The sequence below is a fragment of the Eulemur rufifrons genome, chromosome 24 (assembly GCF_041146395.1).
Source record: "Eulemur rufifrons isolate Redbay chromosome 24, OSU_ERuf_1, whole genome shotgun sequence".
Classification (NCBI taxonomy): domain Eukaryota; kingdom Metazoa; phylum Chordata; class Mammalia; order Primates; family Lemuridae; genus Eulemur; species Eulemur rufifrons.
In genome coordinates this window covers 23,887,365-23,905,862 of record NC_091006.1, presented here as the reverse complement: position 1 = coordinate 23,905,862, position 18,498 = coordinate 23,887,365, and the positions used below count along the sequence as shown (strand labels likewise).

Sequence of the window (18,498 nt, the reverse complement as noted above, 5' to 3'; positions counted from 1 at the left end):
TTAAGTGCATATATATGTAAAATTGTTATATTCTTTTTGATTGGTTCCTTTTATCATTTTATAATGACCATCTTTTCCTTTTATGCTGTTTTTGATTTAAAGTCTGTTTTATCTTATATAAGATTAGCTAATCCTGTCTGATTTTTATTTGTTTCCGCTTGGGTGGAATATTTTATTCCACCCCTTTATCTTGAGTGTATGACACCCTTTACAATATAAATGGGATTCATGGAGGCAGCAGATATATGGGTTGTGATTTCTTTGTCCATTCTCTCAATCTATACCTTTAAATGTGCCATTTAGTTCAGCTATATTTGACATTAATATTGATATGTGAGAATACTATTCCAGTAAATATTAATTCTGAAATAGTTATTCTTTATTCTCCCTTGAGTTACTGGTTTATAGGAGCTGTGTATTTTCCCTTTTCAGTTTTACACTGGTGCATATTAGAGCACTTTAGAGCATTTCATGTAGGGGTAGGTCTACTGGTGACAAATTCCTTCAATGTTTGCTTGTCTGGGAAATATTTTATTTCTTCTTCATTTATGAAGCTTGTTTTGCAGTATACAAAACTTTTGGATTATGGTTATTCTATTAGAGAATACAGAATACGTGTAGAAAAAAATTTGGAAAAATTTAGCACTCTTTCATGATAAGAACTCTTAAGAAAATAGGCATAGATGGATCATACCTCAATATTATAAAAGCCATACATGACAAACCCACAGCCAACACCATACTGAATAGGAAAAAACTGAAAGCATTCCTACTTAGAACTGGAGTTAGATGAGGTTGCCCATGGTTTTCACTTCTGTTCTACATAGTGCTGGAAGTCCCAGCAAGAGCAATCAAGTGAGTGAAGGGTATTGAAGGGTATTCAAACAGAGAAAGAGGTCAAACACTCACTCACTGATGACATGATTTTATAGCTAAAAAACACTAAGATTCTGCCAAGATACTCCTGGAATTGATAAATAATGCGGAAACATCTCAGGCTATGAAATCAATGTACACAAATTAGTAGTAGCATTCCTTACACCAACAATATTCAAGCTGAGAATGAAATCAAAGACTCAATAACTTTCAAAATAGCAACAAAGAAAATAAAGTACCTAGGAATGTATTTAACCAAGGAGGTTAAAGACCTCTACTGGGAGTATTACAAAACACTAAGGAAGGAAATTGCAGAGAACATAAACAAATGGAAAAACATATCATGTTCATGGATTGTCAGAATCACCATTGTTAAAGTGTCTATACTACCCAAAGTGATTTACAGATTCAGTACAATCCCTATTAAAGTACCAATGTTATTTTTTGCAGATCTGTAAAAAATAATTCTATGCTTTTTTTTCTTTATTTTTGACTGACTGGATTTATTCAAAAGCCTATTCTTCAAGCCCTGAAATTATTTCTTCTGCTCAGTTTAGTTTCTTGTTAAAACTTTCCACTGTATTTTGAAATTCCCTAAATGACTCACATTTCTGAGAATTCTGATCATATTTTAAAAAATGTATCTTATTACTAAATTTTTAATTTAGGTCCTGCATTAATTTTTTTTTTTTTCTTTTTTTGAAGCAGAATCTCGCTCTGTTGCCTGGGCTAGAGTGAGTGCCGTTGCATCAGCCTAGCTCACAGCAACCTCAAACTCCTGGGTTCAAGCGATCCTCCTGCCTCAGCCTCCTGAGTAGCTGGGACTACAGGCATGCGCCACCATGCCCGGCTAATTTTTTCTATATGTATTTTTAGTTGGCCAGATAATTTCATTCTATTTTTAGTAGAGACGAGGTCTCACTCTTGCTCAGGCTGGTCTCCAACTCCTGAGCTTGAGCGATCCACCCGCCTCGGCCTCTCAGAGGGCTAGGATTACAGACGTGAGCCACCGCGCCTGGCCCCTGCATTAATTTTTTATTTCTTTTTGTTGGTTTTCAAGCTTCTTATCAAATCCATTGATCTTACTTGTGATACACGTTTTTAATTCCATAACTGACATTTCTAAAACTCTTTTTAGGTTGCAGTCCCTGGCTGGAGGCCTAGTGCGATCATCTGGGGGTGTTGAAACAGCCTGCAGTTCCCAGAGCAGTTATCCTGGCTTTTTTTTTTCTGAAACCTCTTTCCTCAGACTAAACACATAGGTTTGGAGTTCACCTGTTCTCCGCAAGGATTTCTGTTGCTCAGTGTAAAGAAGGAGAGGTAATCTGAAGTTTCACTCATGCTGGTAGGTACTAACTTTGGTGTTGCTGGAAATTTGTATCTTTTGGACTTCAAACCCTTGGCAGAGTGTTCAGCTGCCATTGGTGGACTAGGTTAGGGAATCCCCAGTTCCCAGGCCTCTAGATGCTGTGCGTGAATCCTGGGGGGACTAGATGGATACCAAGCTGGCAAACTTGCTCTCAAAACTCCTGGGGTTCAGGTGCTGGCTGTGATAGTGATGGGTTGGATGATCTCTTGCTTCAGGATTATACTCAAGCAAGAGAAAGGTAGATGCGCTGGGTGCCTGGGACAGAAGAGGCGGGCGCCTCTTGAAGAGGTTAGCAGAGGCAGGCAGCTGTGGGATGTAGAAGATGCTTTCAACTTTCTGTCTTGGCTGTGTCATGAGTCTCTGTCCTTCAGGACCACGAAAGCACCCAGATTCCCAGCTCCCACCGTTGTCTAACTGTAGCAGAGGTGCTGAATTCACCTTAACCTCCTGTCCACAATTCTACCAGACTGGCTCTTGGTTGTGGCTGAAATGCTCTAGGAGGTGAGGTGTAGTCATGTCAAGTAATTGCCTACAGGGGTGGGAGGCTCCTCCCAGAAGACACAGGCAGCTGAGGGAGAGAACTGGCAACCCCACCTTCCCCCATGGGAGGTAGTAGATTTTGACCTTGTGGCATACAAAAGCACTTGCTGTGGCTTCTTAGAGGCATACAAGTGAGTCCCAAGCTCCACGGAAGCCTGTGTGTGACAGGTGTTCTGTTAGAGGCAGGGCAGCTACTTCCAAGGGCCCTGGCCTAATCATCCCCTGTGAAACACAGACCAGTCCAGAATGGAAACATCCCTTCAGCTGCATATGCCTGAACAGCAGTGGCCAAGAGAGGGGAGGAGGAGGAGAAGGCTCCAAATGGTGGGGAGCTGGTGAGTTGCTCCACTTTGCATTTAGGGACCCTCTGACGTAGTGCACTCTTCTCTCAGCTGAAAGTAACCTGGCCTAAATGCCCAGGCTCCAGAAGATCTACAGTTCCTCCAGGTGCCATCATTCCCCAAGGCTGCATGGTCTGAATGAGTGCTGAATGATGGGGCACTGTCTGTGGACTGAGCAATGTAGAGACCCAGGGCTCAGATTCCCAGATCAGGACTGCTAGTGAAATACTGCCTAGCCATGAAGGAGGGGAAATGACCTCACCCTCTAGGCAGAGCCCAGGCACAGTGAGCAGAGTACTACTGGGGATGTTCCCCCCAATTCAAGCCTAGAACTGGCCATCCCACAGCTCACCTGTGCCAGAAGCTCACACTTGGGAGCTGAGGCAGCTATGTCCACAGAATTGGGTTGTTGGAAGAGGGAGGTTCTTGTCTCCACACCTCTTCTTGGGTTCTGGTGCTGCTTCTGCTCTGGGGTAGGGTCACTCTCCTACCCTATAGACTTCTCTGCACTCATGTCTCTACTGTTCGGGGTGCAGACAACTTTGCATCATGAGCCAGAAGCTCTCTGGTGCAGGAGAGTGTGCATTCTGTCTTCCTCTGTCCTTAAAAAGCAACTGTGGCACTTCCCAGTCCCATTGAGGCAGCTTGCCCAGGTGAGAACTCCAGGAATACTGTTGCTCTCCTGCCTTTCCCTGTTCCTTTGAGTTTATCTCAGTCCAAAGGGGTTCTTGGGAATGTTGGTGTGGGATCCAGTAAAAGGGAGACTGAGGGGCTGTGACTTCCCCCACAAGACAGAGGCCCCCAGCCTGTGTGCAGGCGCTATGGCACCTGCCATCTCAGATGGAGAATGTGGTGGGGGAAGCAACCCTACATGGGCCCACAGCCCACTGGTCTGCTCCCAAGAAGCCCTCAGTTCAGTGATGGCAGCAGGTCCTGGATTTGTCAGGGTAGAAGGGCTCTCTGACAGATTGGGAGCTGGAAGACTGGCACAGATAGGAGGGGAGGAAAAGTAAACACTCCCACCTTCCTCTTCCACTAGGCGCTCAAACCCTCAATCATTAGGCTCTGCCAAAACCTTTCTTTTTTTTGTTCTGCTCCACAACTTCTTTCCGTGTGACCTCCAGTAAGGGTAGGTTCTGGTACCTTTCCCACATATTTCACCTGGGCTATGATTTCTTCCCTGAAACTTATTCTCCTATTTAGGATGATCTGGTGACCAATGAGTCAGGTAGGTCATCTATGCCTGTTTCTCTCTGGTAAGTGTTTTTATGCAATTCTAATTATTGAATAGTTTTCAACAGAAGTTAAAACTAACAAATACTGTACTAAAATGAAGTAAAGACTTCTAAGCATCTGTAAAACAATATTAATACTGAGACAGGATATCTTGGTAGTCTCATGTTCATGTACAATATGTAAGTGATAAAGGTTGACATATTTTTGATATAATTTCTGAATTAGAATAGTACATGTCTACATAAACCCATATCATCTTTAATTTTTTTATTTTTCCCCAGCTTTTCTTTTCACTTCACAATAAAGCATTCCTAACTTTTAAAAAAGTATCAACTATTTCATAAACAAACTTTGATTTGACAAACTAAATTGTGAAAAGTCAAGTGGTCGCAGAAGGTTGGGAATCTTACCCACAAACTCTTCTTTCTTGAATAAACTGGAGGACCCCCATCTATCAGGGATTCCAGCTTCAGGCCTTGATTACTCCCTTTTTTCCTTCTTTCCTGCTGTAGCAAACATCCGCCAAAAAAACAGACAACACTTTGTGAAGATGAATATAGCAGTTGCCACACAGGCCAGCAGGAACCCAATCACATCCAGAGAGTGGTACTGGAACCAGGTGAGGTCGTGGGCTGCGACCCGAAGGTGTTTGGCTCCTTTGTGGCGCATGACAAACTCGATCCAGAAGACTGCTCGGTCTAGAGGTTTCATGGGCTGATCGTGATGAATTCTTGATAATTTCATAGCATTCTCTTTATACCTGGAAAGAGAAAATATAAAGATTCCAACACTGAAAGTAAGTTTACTGGCTAAACATATCAAATTCATGAAAGGTTTTTGAAAAGTGTCCTACAAATGATTCAAAGGAAATGTCACAAAATTGACATAGAATTTGAATATTTTAATATGAGTCATTATAGACAGCTTGATCTTTAAATTGGAATATTATTCTTAAATATATTTTTTAAAGGGAAAATGGGAGGTCAGGCGGGAAAGTTAATATCTTTCTAGCAGAGCAAATATTATGAGCCATTCCACGTGCTGTAAGTAAGATAGTGGAAATGCAATCTGAGAATGATCATCTTGATGTTTTCAAAGGGAATTGTGTCATGGTGGTTGAAATGCCTCCTGAGAAGTCTCTCTGTTTCTATTCTACTTCTCTGTCTTCTACTCTCTGTTTCCTAACCGGTACCCAAAACGAATTTTTATGAAACAAGTGTCATATTATTACACTCCGAGAATAAGATTTCCGTCTGGATTCTCATCACATTAAGAATCTGTTCTTCATTCTACAGGACCCTGCATTGTCAGTCCCTGAACATCTCCTAACCCTTTCCCCACGCACCTTCTCTTCCAGGGAAGTTGTCCTTCTCTTGTCCTTTTAGCTACCACGTGTGTACTCACCTTACCACCTTTAAACTTTTTGTCCCCTCTCTCCCTAACTTGGAACATCCTTCACTGAAACAAAACAATGGTTGCTTCTATCTCTTTTTGAGGCTTCCCCTTAAATGTTAACTGTCAGAGAGGCTTTTCCTGGTACGGTAGCACCCCTGGGATTTCCTCTTTTTTAGTGTGGTTATTTTTGATTTTGATCTTAGAGTTTTAAAATATGTTGTATATCTTCTGAAATAAACCCTTAAATAGGAAATGCATAAGATAAATGTACATACTCTGAGTAAACCGCTTAAATGCTAAAAATTAACTCAAAAATTATGTAGATGCCAACGTACCTATTACTCAGATCATGCTATGTGGTATCACACCTGCCTAGTAGTGTCCCCTTTTCACAGACCATTTTAGTCACTACCCCCATTCTCAAATTAAGTGTGACCTGACTTCTAACAGTATAGATTAGCTTTGCTTATTTATATCATTAAGTCATATAGTGTGTCCGTATTTGTGTTTACCTTTTTATAGCAGTTGTTAATTTTATTGCTGTGTAGTATAACCTTGATTGACAAACGCTACAGATTATTTTTTCGTATTACGATTGATACATATTATGATGCTAATGTTTTTGGACACTACTAATAATTCTGGTATAAATATTCTAGTATATGTATCATCAGGTTTATATATTTATAGATTTCTGCTTCTTATATATTTGGGTGAGGAATTGATGAGATAAGGGTGTGTGTATAATTATGATATTTTTGTTGACTCTGTATTTTATCAAAGTATATTTTTAATTACTAAATATAAAATTTTTAATTATCATTTCCTTGACTTTTTAAATCATATGTAGTATGGCTAGACCATGTATCTTTATGATTTTGAATCTTTAAAAGTTTACTGAGTTGTGATCTATAACCTATTATATGGTAAGTTCAGGTAACTATTATATATATTCTTGACAAATGTGTATTTCCACTTTATACACACAAACACATGTGTACATATACATGTACATATATATGCTATACATAAATATCTAAACATATGTCACATAGATTACACTTTTATATTGTGTTCTTCAAAGGCTTTATGTCCTTAATCATTATTTTGTCTTTTCTTTGTTTAGATTTTATATTAATACAAGTACTGGTATATTTACATTTATATCTAACATCTCATTCTGTATTTTCTCTTCAATTTTCCAATCTGTTTTATTTTTATTTTCTAATTTTTTGTTGCCTTCTTTTAAAGTATTCTTATCACTTATTGTTTACCATTTTTTTAAAGTATTCCTTTAGGTGATACTTCCTTATATAGCAATATTACCGATAGTAGTAATAAGTGCTGAATTGATAGTAGCTGGTCTAGGCATAACATTTTCCAAATTATTTCCTGAGGAATATGGAAACAATTAATTATTAAAGATTTATTTTATCAAAATTAAAAATTTGTGCTTCAAAGGGTATCATTAAGAAGGTATAAAACCAACCCATCCAGAATGGAAGAAAATATTTAAAAATCATATATCTGATAAGAGATGTTATCATAATATATAAAGTATTCTTATAAATCAATAATAAAATAAATTAAAATTAACAAAATGTCCAAAAGATTAAAATAGAACTTTCTCCAAAGAAGATATGTGGATGACCAGTAAGCACAGGAAGAGATGCTCAATATTTTTAGCCATAAGAGAAGTACAAATTAAGACTAATGAGAGACTACTTTACACCCACTATAATGGCTATAATAAAAAGAGAGATGAGGAGTGTTGGAAACAATATGAAGAAATTGAAACCCTCCTATTCTGCTGGTAGCAATGAAAAATGGTACATGTGCATTGGAGAACAATTTGGCATTTTTTCATAACCAAAATTTGGCATATGGCCCAGCAATTCCACTAATAATTTCTACTACCATATTATAAGAAACATATTTTCACACCAATATGTGTATGACAATGTTTATAATTGGAACAAACAAAATGTCCATGAGCTGATAAATGGATGGATTAATTCTGGTACATTCGTATACCAAAGGATATTATACAGCAATAAAAGGGAACAAAATATGGATACATGCAACAACATGGATAAAACTAAAAACAATATGCCTAGTGAAAAAAACTATTTACAAAACACCATAAATTGTATGATTCCATTTATGTCTGATTTCTGAAGGGGTAATCCACAGAGACAAAAATAAATTGATATTTACCTGGGGTTAGGGGCTTATTGCAAAAGATGTCTATGCCCTATGAAATTTCACTGGGGTTGATAAAAAAGTTCTAAAATTATATTATTGGGATGGCTTAATGATTCTTTAAAGATACTAAATATATTTATATTTAATACTCTAAATAGGTGAATTTTACGCATTGTAAGTTATATGTCATCAAAACCTATTAAAGTGATGATAATATAAAAGTAAATTTGGGGGCAAGAAAAAAGTAACACATTCAGAAATTTTAGGAATTGAATTAAAATATTTTATCATATTTCTAAGTTCATTACTCCTTTTAACTTTAAATTCTGTCTTTTTTTTTTTAAATTCATCCATTATACTTATCTACATATGGGAAGTTATTTTTATGTAGAAGATTTTTGCACTAACAGATTACTCATTAAATTTGTAGAGTTCAATGCAACTGTGAAATTGCATTGAACTGGTAAAAAATAAAAGCAGATTTCACATTGGTTATGTAATTTAAATTCTTTCACCATTAATGTACTAAAGAGGGATGAATCTCATCTTCCTTGTTGACAAGAGAACCTATCTATAAATACCACGTAGCTAAAAAATTAATATACTCACATAGGGTCATTAATGACTGTCTTCAAAGCACTGAGCAAATCTGTACTTGACATTGTGTTGAAGTCCACTCTAACAGCTGCTCCCTTGGCCTTCATGTGAGCAATGTTGTCTGGCTGATCCGCAAACAAAGGAATGCCTACCATTGGGACCCCGTGGTAGATGGCCTCATAGATGCCATTGGCTCCACCATGAGTTATAAAAGCCTTGGTTTTTGGATGACCTAGAATTGGGTGAATATCAGTAAAATTATTCATTACAAGTCTTAGGAATAAAATGAAAAATGCACACTACAGGACACTGAAAGTGATAATGTTTTCTAGATAACAGATTAGAATACCCATGAAATTGCTCTGAAATTGCTGTCAGATTTCAGAGGAGGAAGCACCTACTTTTGCTGGAGAGGAAAGTGAAGCCTGCATGGAAGAAAAGGCGTGTGACTTGAGAATGGAAAAATGAAAACAAGATTAGCAAGCAGAGAAGATGAAAATGCACATTTTGGATAAAAGAAATAAAATGTGTGAAAAATAAAAAAAGGAAGAAGAAAAGAAAAAGATTGGGCATATGTTAACAAACACATGTTCTAAAGAAATAGTGCAGTCGCTGAGTCTGACTTGTAGAGTGTCCAAGGCAGCAGGGAGTGTCATGGGAGCAGTGCTGAAATCAGAGGAAGGACAGGCCACACTTCCCTGCGAAGGTGTTAACACATTATAATAAAGCCTAGGGATTTATTCCCATAGAAAATGCAGTCACTGGTAATAGAAGAGCAACTGTTATTTTTCCGTGTCATGTGGAATAACCTTGCAGTAGGGAAAAGGGTAGGGGTGCAGTTGTAGAAATAGGAGACAGAGAGACAACCCAGGAAGGTATTGAAAAATTATCTGAGAAGCAATTACACCTCATATAAAGACACTTTGTTTTTGGACATAAAGAATATGAGTGTACGTAACAGAATGCCAAGTGTTATAGTTTATTCTTCCCCCCTAGGGCTTGAAAATAAGTATAAAGTAGTCAGGTTTAGTTTTGAGTTTTCAAAAATAAATACTATGTTAGTTGCTGTTGACCTACTATCACTCTAAGTGGCTGTTAATCATATATTCAGTATTTTTTTCTCCAGTATCTTACCAAGAAGGTCATTCTGGGGCAACCACTTGTACAGCTGAGTATTGGGTCCTAAGGTATCTGGTTTCTTGCCATCAAATCTCCATAGAACCTGATAGAGTAAAGAAAATACCTTGTTTTATGGGTGGAACTTTGAAGTTATGGCACAGTAAAACTCTAAAGGGGTTATCAATCATCTAGTTAAATTCCCTCCATATAAAACATAAAAAATGAGAACAAGGTTGTAAAATAATGAGAACTAATAAAACTCCAAGGTAAACACGATAACCAGATTTCACATGCTTATGGTTACAATCACTTTGGTATATACAGAATTTTAAGTGACATAGACTAATGATACTTTCAATGGTAAATTCAAGTGCTTAAGAAATTGACAATGTATGTATAAAACACATACATTAGTAACGATGTTTGCATTTATTTTACTTGCGTATTTTCTACTAGCTGTCATTTTCCTAAATTTAATAATATTCTGTTTATTCCGTCTTTTAAATGTTTATATTTAATTATCTTAGACACTTAATAGTTGTACATATGTAAACATGATGTCTTCATACAGGCATACAATGTGTAACATTCAAATCATGATAATTGTAGTAGCTATCACCTCAAGCATTTGAGTGATATGAGTAGTAGTTTGTTTATATCTACTTTTTATATAAGTCATTTCTTTATAGTTTGACATTAGTTGATTTACAAAAATAATCAGTAAGATAAGCTACTGTACTTCTTCCAAGAAAAAGTATAAGTGGCAATTTTTGACAAAAATTGAGTGTCACTGCTATTTTTAGTTTTGAAAATTCTTTGAATGTAGAAAAATAGAGCTAGTGGTCAATTTATGAATAACAACACAGCTGTTGAAAAAGTCTAAAATTGTGTTTTGCTAAATTTTGCTTCATAGATCATTAACACTTAGATGATAGGCTACAGCAGTGATTCCTATGGTCTGCTATAACTGACCATTTCCATGCCCAGTACTAAAATAAGCTTATTGTAGACTTGCAAGGCAATCTTTATAAACCTGAAGAAAATGTAGAAGTGTTTACCTTCCACTTTCTATTTTAGTGTTGAAGTATTTTGAATTTTCAGCAAAAATGTAGCACAGGTCATTAGGAGAATTCTATGTCAGATAGAAAACTTAAAAAGTAATTCACAAATACACATAGGCTGCAAATGTATTGTTTATATTAATAATGAGAAATACTGTCCTACTATATCTTATGGAAGGGGTATCTGAACCTCTTCCCATTCATGCCTTCTTTCTGATTGATTCCTTCCTTTCTTCCATGCTCTTTCCTCAATCCAAAGGAGGTGTTTGTCTAGTGGTTTGATCAGAGTCTTGTGGGGCCACGTTTTATAATGCACAGGTTCTACTGTAAGGGCAGGATCCCATCTGCATCTTTACATTCCATCCAGGCCCCGTCCAGCAAGGCAGGCAAGTTTTTCTTTCTCTGATTCTACTTGGCTAGGCAGGTACCTGGAGTAGTGATTTCTCAGCCCAAGCCATCCTTTCTCTGAGTAGAACCCTGAACAGCACACCAAATAGGCTTATTCCAAATTTATAGGAGGTATAAATGGTCAGATTGCATGGGAAGGCTAAACTGCAATGCAGTGCAGACTTTTTTCAATATCTGCTTATTGTTTTTGTGCTACTGCAGACACTCACTACAGTTTAACTTCTTTCTGATAATATCTGTAGTGTATACTGTGCCCTCAGGAAGTCTGTTACAATAGGATTAAATGACAGGGCAGAGTTTAGTGATTTCTGTGTACATGCTTTCAATACCATGAGATTTAATAATATCAAAACTTCACTGTATCTTTTCAGTATATTTGTTATGATCACAAAGTTAATGAAAATGAAATCCCTTCTCTTTACTACTGTGGCATCTTCCATATATATTTTAATTTTTGAGCTGATATCTGAGATAAGTAGAGCTATCCTAACAGATAATGTTTAGGACAGAAAATTTCTGCAGCTATACACTTTACAAAGTTTAACAGAATGATTCAGTAGCTGTCCACCATCAGCACTTTATCTAACCTTTTGTGGGATCTGGGCAAGGGCTGAGGCAATCACATTGGCCCTTTCTTCTGTTATGTTAGGGACCATCGATCCCAGAGAAAACACCACAACACCATTTTCTCCAGAGCTCTGGACAAAGTCTTCCATCTCCTGTGAAGAAAGAATGTGTTCCATCACAAACAGGTATCAGTATAAGAAACATACTTGAAAAGATTGTTAAAAACATCTAAGAAGAGAAAATCAAGTATTATCAGGAATTATTACAGCAAGGACTGTTTTTTAACTGAGCTAATCATTAAGTTTATTTGGAAAGTAATGTGTATTATGAGATAGATGTCTTCTATTGTGGGTATTTGTGCAAATATGTGTTTGCATGTGTATGCATGTATGTATGTGTGTGGGAGGAAGAAATGAAGTAGAGCTATTAGAATGTAGTTGGGAGAGACAATGCTAGAAAATATTGTACCCAGACTCTCCATTTATTATTGTATTTGCTATTATAATTTAGTTTTTAAATGTGTCTTCATTTGGCTTTAGTTCTATATGGTTGAAGATCTAAATCACTTTTGTTCATTTCAGGCATTTTTCTGTAGATTTTTTTTTTTTTTTTTTGGTTTGGAGCCATTGGAGTCATTCTCTGAGTATTACAAGGAGGAAATCTTACTAAGAGTTGGAATGATTTTATATCTACATTTCTTCAGTTCTATAATCTTTTCTACCTCACTTAAAGTTTGTCAGAATTTGGCAGTCTTTTCCCACACACGCATACACAAAATAGGTGAAGGCTAATAATCACTGCTATTCAGTATTATGATATTGTGGTTTAGAATTTTAGTGAAATAGTTCCAAGGATTCCATTTATATATAGAAGTAGATTGTCTATAGTTACATAGCTGAATGATCATATTTCCTAGGTCATTGTTTAGGTATGAGACATTTTTTATTCTGAAATTACACTTGAAATTGATGTGCTGTTATAACTGCCTGGGAGGGACTGTAATTATCCCCTCCCTGTGTCCCACAGACAGCACCTTTGCCACACTGGAGAGAACCACCAGGCCTTTCTGTCATGGAGATCGGGTGATTCTCCTGAGTAGTTCACTGGCAAGATGTGAAATTCTTGGTGAATATGTGCTTGCTTGGAGTGGATTGAGAATTATTTTGACTTGTATTTTCCATTCTGTGCCAATTTTTAAATTTTAATACTTTATATATAGGAATATTCTTAACTATTCAATGTATTCTCCCACCAAAGAAAACAACCAACCATCCCCCGCCCCCCCGAAAAAAAGCAAAGAGGAGAAACTACAAAAAGAAATGTAGAACCAAGTGTTTCCTGTACATCTCATCCAAATCATATACTCTTTTTTTGTTGTTGTTCCTTTCGTATTAAATTCCTTGTTTCTTTCTCTCTGCAAAATAATGATCAATGTCTTTCTACATAACAAGTAAACTTCCATATGTTAATCTTTGGGATGAACTATATATTTAAAACAGTTGTTCGCAAAAAAAATAGTCTTAACCAATGACATCAGTTTTAATAGGAGAGTCACTGCACTTTTAACACTATTCCATGTAATATATGGGACATCCAGGTATTCTGTGTGATTCAAGTTACCTGAAGCCACATTTCATGTAACTTGTGTTCAATGTTTTGTCTCACTGGCTGACTGCCTATAAAAACCTTCGTTCACTCAGTCTGAAGTAATACAACTTCTCTTTACAGATTCATTACTGATCTCACTCTGTGACACCTTTATAAAAACAATATAAGATCAATGTAAGAAATTTTGTAATAGTATGAAAAATTAAGAAAAAGATATTGAGTTTCACCCAAACTCTCTGTATACAGATAGTCCCAATTTAAAGTTTATGTGCTTTCATTATTATTTCTGTTTTATTTATAGAACTCAATGTATTTATGTGACGTATGTTTAGAAGATTTTAATCTTATTGTATATAAATTGAAATCATAGAAAAAATTGTGATCTTATTCTCTTTATCATTTTGCCCCTCAGTTTCCCAAAAAACTTGCATTATGGGTGATTAATTATTTTTTGGTAAAATTATTGTAGTAATATGGTATGAACATAGGATAAGTTTTTAATCTTCCTTTAATATAAGATATTTAAACTACTTCCAGTATTAATTTTATGAATATCTGCCACAAATATTGAATCTGCCCACCTTGATTTATTTTTGATTTATATACTTTCATAAACATATACTTTGAAACCAACAGCTATATGCATTTTTAAAACGCTTGATATATTTTGCCGAATGTCTTAAAATTTTAAAATACACAGGTATTATCTCAGAACTTAATATGTAATGGAAAAGTTAGCAATTTGTAGGAATAATTACTTTATATAATAATTAGAGAACACATTTCACAACTATTGACTTGAATTCAAATCATTATGCAAGTTAGTAGCAATGGCTAGTATTAGTATTTATCATTATTTTACTACTAGTTTTCCTGTTCCTTATCCTCCTTCTCCTACTCTCTTCCCTTCTTACTGGCATTATCATCTTCCCTTAAAGTAAATGGGGAAATTTATTAATAGGGTTAGAGTGCACAGAATTTTCATTAATCTTACCTCTCCTTTTGTCTCTTGTGAAAATTACCATAAGCAATTTACATTTAACATAAATTTTGGATTTTATCTTTGAATAAGATTTCAGTTTTATGTTGGTGCTAATAAAAAGGTAGACAAAAAATATCTCAAGATATTACATTAATATGGTAGTGCACTAAAAAGCTTACTTTTCCTTTTGTGTTAAAAGTATGATATCACAATAGAATATATTGGGTTCTTGTGTTCCATCATATGGAATATTATTTTATATGCTGGCAGAATTCTTTTGTAACTCAAAATTAAGGTCACTTTTGAGATACAATTAATAGAATTTATTTGATCTTTATTATATATGGACTGTACATTTACTCTGAACTTCTCTGTTAGGCAATTATGATGTCCAGACAAAAAGTTTCCTCAGGGAACTTTATTGAGGTATCCTACAGACTTGGCCTAAGGCAGGAAACACCTGCTCTGACAAGGTAAACCATCCCTTTTATGCTCTAAGAGGTAAAACTCGGAGGTCTCAGTGAGGAATGATTTCAATGCTGGAGTGAAACAAGTAAACATTAAGTTTTGCTGTCAATATTTTGGGAACACCTTTATATTGGTGAGGAACGGTGTTCCTTTTAAGCTAGAATAATGGCCTCAACTCTTACAATAATAAACAAAACAAAACAAATAGGAATATATTCACCTTAGGCAGTGGTTTGGCAGGTTTGCAATGGAGTCCTCCAACGAAATGAAAATTTGGTAAGAATGGGCGAGGAAATTCAAAATCCCAGTAGGTTCGAATAAGCCACATATCAGCTTTATTCATTGTCTCATAGAACGTAGTGGGTCTGCCTGAATGGGAGAAAGAAAAGAAAACATAGAGGACACAAGAGAGTTGTCATGAGAATAGAAAAGTAATTTCCTGAAAGGAGTTGGAATAATGTAGCCTAAGATATATAAAGTGTTTGTGCTTTGATAAAACAAACACATACACATATTGATATATAGGCATGATTTAATTCCCATGCACTACATATGTTGCACCTAGGTTTGTATAAGAAAAGCAAAGTGCTAGGAGAATTTTTAGAGAACAGTGTCTCTAATATTACATCAGTATATTCACAATCATCAGTAATTATTAACATAAGCCACTCTGGAATTACTCATGCATTTGTTTATTTTCTAAAGCTGTTGTACTAACAAACATACATTTACACATATCTTTCAGCTCTGCTATCAATTAATCCTACAAAACACATAAAAATCTTCATTGTAATAAGTACTGAATAGAGTTTCAACAATTTATGAAGGTAGTCTCATGATCCTTGGTTCTCCAAATATATAAAGAGTTTTTCAGAAAATATGGTTGAAATTCTTGTACATACTACTTCTTTGGGTTCATGTGAAGATCTTAATAATATTATTATTTTAAGAATAAATACATAATATTTACACATGGAAGCTAGAATTCTTTAAAAATTATAGAAAAGTATAGAATTTGCTACCCCTTCATTTGGCTCATATTTTACTTAATGTAGACATAAAATTTAATAAATTATAGACACAAACTTGGATGTTCACACATCAGTAAGATTTTAGGCATTAAAACAGATAATCTCCAAGCCCATAGTGAAGGAAGGTAGAAACATTGGAAACCTCAAATTGTAGTTGTTTGTTTCTGAGATAGACCTCTCTCAACTCTGAAGGAATTCTTTTGGTTATACAGAAAAAATACTTTAATTTCTAAATAAGAAAATTAAGGTACATAAGGAGAAACAACTTCCTCAAAGCTACATTAATAGCTGTGCTAGAACAATGTTTAACTTCTCAATCTACACATCTGCCTTCATCAAGATGTTTCTTGATGTGTCCATTCACTTTTGTTAGAGTTGAAAAAAATGTGTAATAAAGTAGATACTAGATTGCTTAAAGAAATACCAAGTGCTTTAATTTGCATATTCATGACTTCATGGGTGTACTGTAGAAGCAGTGGCCACAAGGTTCTAACTGATCCTATATGATTTTTCCATAATATTTGTGAGATTGACAGATCATCTTATATTTTCATTTCATAATTACTTTTATAAAACACACAATTGTCTGATTCATAGTCATACAAGCTCATCTTCCAAGGCATAAGGAAAGATAGGAATTAACAAACACCAGTTAAAAACATGACTTACCTAGTACTTCACTGTAGAACTGATCCCACTTCTTCAAATTAATTGTTTGGAACCAAAAATCAAAATAAAGCACGTATATCATATTTTTTACCCTCTCCATGAATGTCATTTGATCACTTAATTCTGACATAACTGCAGGTACGTAGGAAGGAGGGACTAGAAGTCCTCCACCATGCTTCTCAAATGCGTAGCCAGGAGAGAAGCGGAGACTATACACAAGGGGTGTTTTAAGTATCTCAGCCAGTAGCTCACCACAGGGATCAATGGCATCTGCAAGAACCAAATCAAACTTTGACTCTTGTAGCCTTGTCATAAGTTTCTTGTTTAAAACAACATTTTCACAGAGCTTTTTCACAATTTCAGAAAATTCCCACATGATTTCCTCTATTTGTGAAAAATGTGACCAAAATGTAGCTTTTGGAATATCATATGTCCATTTATCGACCAGTTGAATCATAACATCTTCAAAATCACTTTTAGTAAAAGATGTAGGAAAAACTTCAAATTTAATACCAGCTGCTTTTTTCGGATCCACGAGAACGGAAAGAGAATGTGTCAATACAGTCACCTCATGTCCTCTCTGGACAAGTTCATCCAGGATTGTCTTCATATTCATCCAGTGGCTGTATTCTGTGGGCCACACCAGCACCTTTCCACAAGTCCCAGAGCTAAAGTAACCACTCAGTTGTATGAGCAGGAGAACTGAAGCCAATTTCGTAGCCATCCTGGTGAAATGCAATGCTTTTTATTCCAGTTGCTGGTCCTTTCTGTCATTTCTCATGCTTATAAGTAAGGATAAATCAATCAAGTTAAAATTTAACTTATATAGTTAAAAGTAAATACATTATTTAAACAATGTGAGCATGTGGTTTGTAAGTGGATAAGCCAAAGGTAGATGAGCTCATATTTACTCAAGTGTGTTTAATGTCCCTTTCATGTTTATAAGTGCTATAATGCAGCTAATTTTGATGACCTGGCATGTGCAAGTAATCCATCTTATGTAGTATATGTTAGAGTACTGTCAAAAATAGTGGCAAGATAGAGGCTTCTGTGTCTGCAGTCCCTTGAGACAGAACTAGAAATAAAGCAATTATATATCTGAGTCAGTATTTCTTGTATATCATGGTTCAAAGATTTTGTTTGTAAAACTTTGTTGATATGCTATGTATATACCATATGATTAACCAATTATTGATTAAAATTAAGTGTTTCATAAGACACTCACTGAATGCATCCACTACAACAAAGTTTTATCTCCCTAAAAGAATCCCTGTGTACTTTAGCTTTTATCTCCCCACCCTGCATTTCTCCATCCCTCCTGCCCTAAGCAACCACTAATTTAATTTCTGTGTCCATAAATTTTCTTTTTCCATACAATTTGATAAATGCAATAATAAATTATGTCATCCTTCATAAGTTGCATTTTTCACTTAGCATAAGGTTTAAAAAGGGTCATCCATTTTATTCCTTGTATAGGGATTTCATTCCTCTTTATTGCCAAATAGTATTCTATCATGTGGATATGCACATTTTATTTATTCATTTATCAATTAATAGACATTGATTTCATTCAATTTTGGCTTTTATGAGAGCCAAAAGGTATTTATTAACATGTATGAATGTTATTTACTGTGTATTCACATCATTATAATGTTGATTGTTTATTATCATTCATGTACAAGCTTTGTATGGACATATTTTGATTTCTCTTGGGTATATGCCTAGAAGTAGAATTACTGGGTCATATGCTACCTGTAGGTTTATCCTTTTGAGGAATTGCTAGACTGTTTTCCACAATGCCTACACCATTTTCCATTCCCACCAGCAATGTATGAGGGTTTCCATTTCTCCACATCTTTGCAAGCACTTTTAATTATATATCTTTTGATTATAGCCAGTGGGAGTAAAGTGATATCTCATGTTTTACATTTCCTCATTTTCTAAAGGTGTTGAGACTTTTTCTTGTGCTTATCAGCTATTGTATATATTTCTTGGCAGAAATTTCTATTTAGATCTTTAGCCCATT

The 18,498-nt window shown here is 35.5% G+C and overlaps 2 protein-coding genes across 5 annotated transcripts in view; both read right to left on the bottom strand.

The window, feature by feature from the left end:
* Positions 1 to 18,498, bottom strand: part of LOC138374859 (UDP-glucuronosyltransferase 2B4-like) — a 68,222-nt gene that overhangs the window by 11,671 nt on the left and 38,053 nt on the right. The gene's annotated exons all lie outside the window — the stretch shown is intronic.
* Positions 711 to 17,234, bottom strand: LOC138374862 (UDP-glucuronosyltransferase 2B4-like). 4 transcript variants are annotated; one of them, XM_069458073.1, is made up of 7 exons: positions 16,986 to 17,233; positions 16,473 to 16,742; positions 14,993 to 15,141; positions 11,735 to 11,866; positions 9,694 to 9,781; positions 8,572 to 8,791; positions 712 to 5,122 (listed from the first exon to the last, which is right to left on the bottom strand). In XM_069458073.1, the coding sequence occupies exons 1-7, from the start codon at positions 17,194 to 17,196 to the stop codon at positions 4,843 to 4,845; spliced, it is 1,350 nt and encodes a 449-aa protein (XP_069314174.1). In that variant the 5' UTR covers positions 17,197 to 17,233; the 3' UTR covers positions 712 to 4,842. The 4 variants fall into 4 exon arrangements, with proteins under 4 accessions (XP_069314175.1, XP_069314174.1, XP_069314176.1 ...); XM_069458075.1 differs by having other exon boundaries at positions 16,473 to 16,532; positions 16,884 to 17,232; XM_069458074.1 differs by having other exon boundaries at positions 711 to 5,122; positions 16,725 to 17,233.

What these genes read in the sequence shown, in the direction of transcription:
- LOC138374862 (XM_069458072.1), bottom strand. Translation starts at nt 17,196, where the DNA reads ATGGCTACGAAATTGGCTTCAGTTCTCCTGCTCATACAACTGAGTGGT. An exon ending in GTTCTACAGTGAAGTACTAG is followed by an intron (nt 15,142 to 16,472) that starts GTAAGTCATGTT and finishes TCTCCCATTCAG; the next exon opens with GCAGACCCACTACGTTCTAT. An exon ending in CTGCCAAACCACTGCCTAAG is followed by an intron (nt 11,867 to 14,992) that starts GTGAATATATTC and finishes CTTTCTTCACAG; the next exon opens with GAGATGGAAGACTTTGTCCA.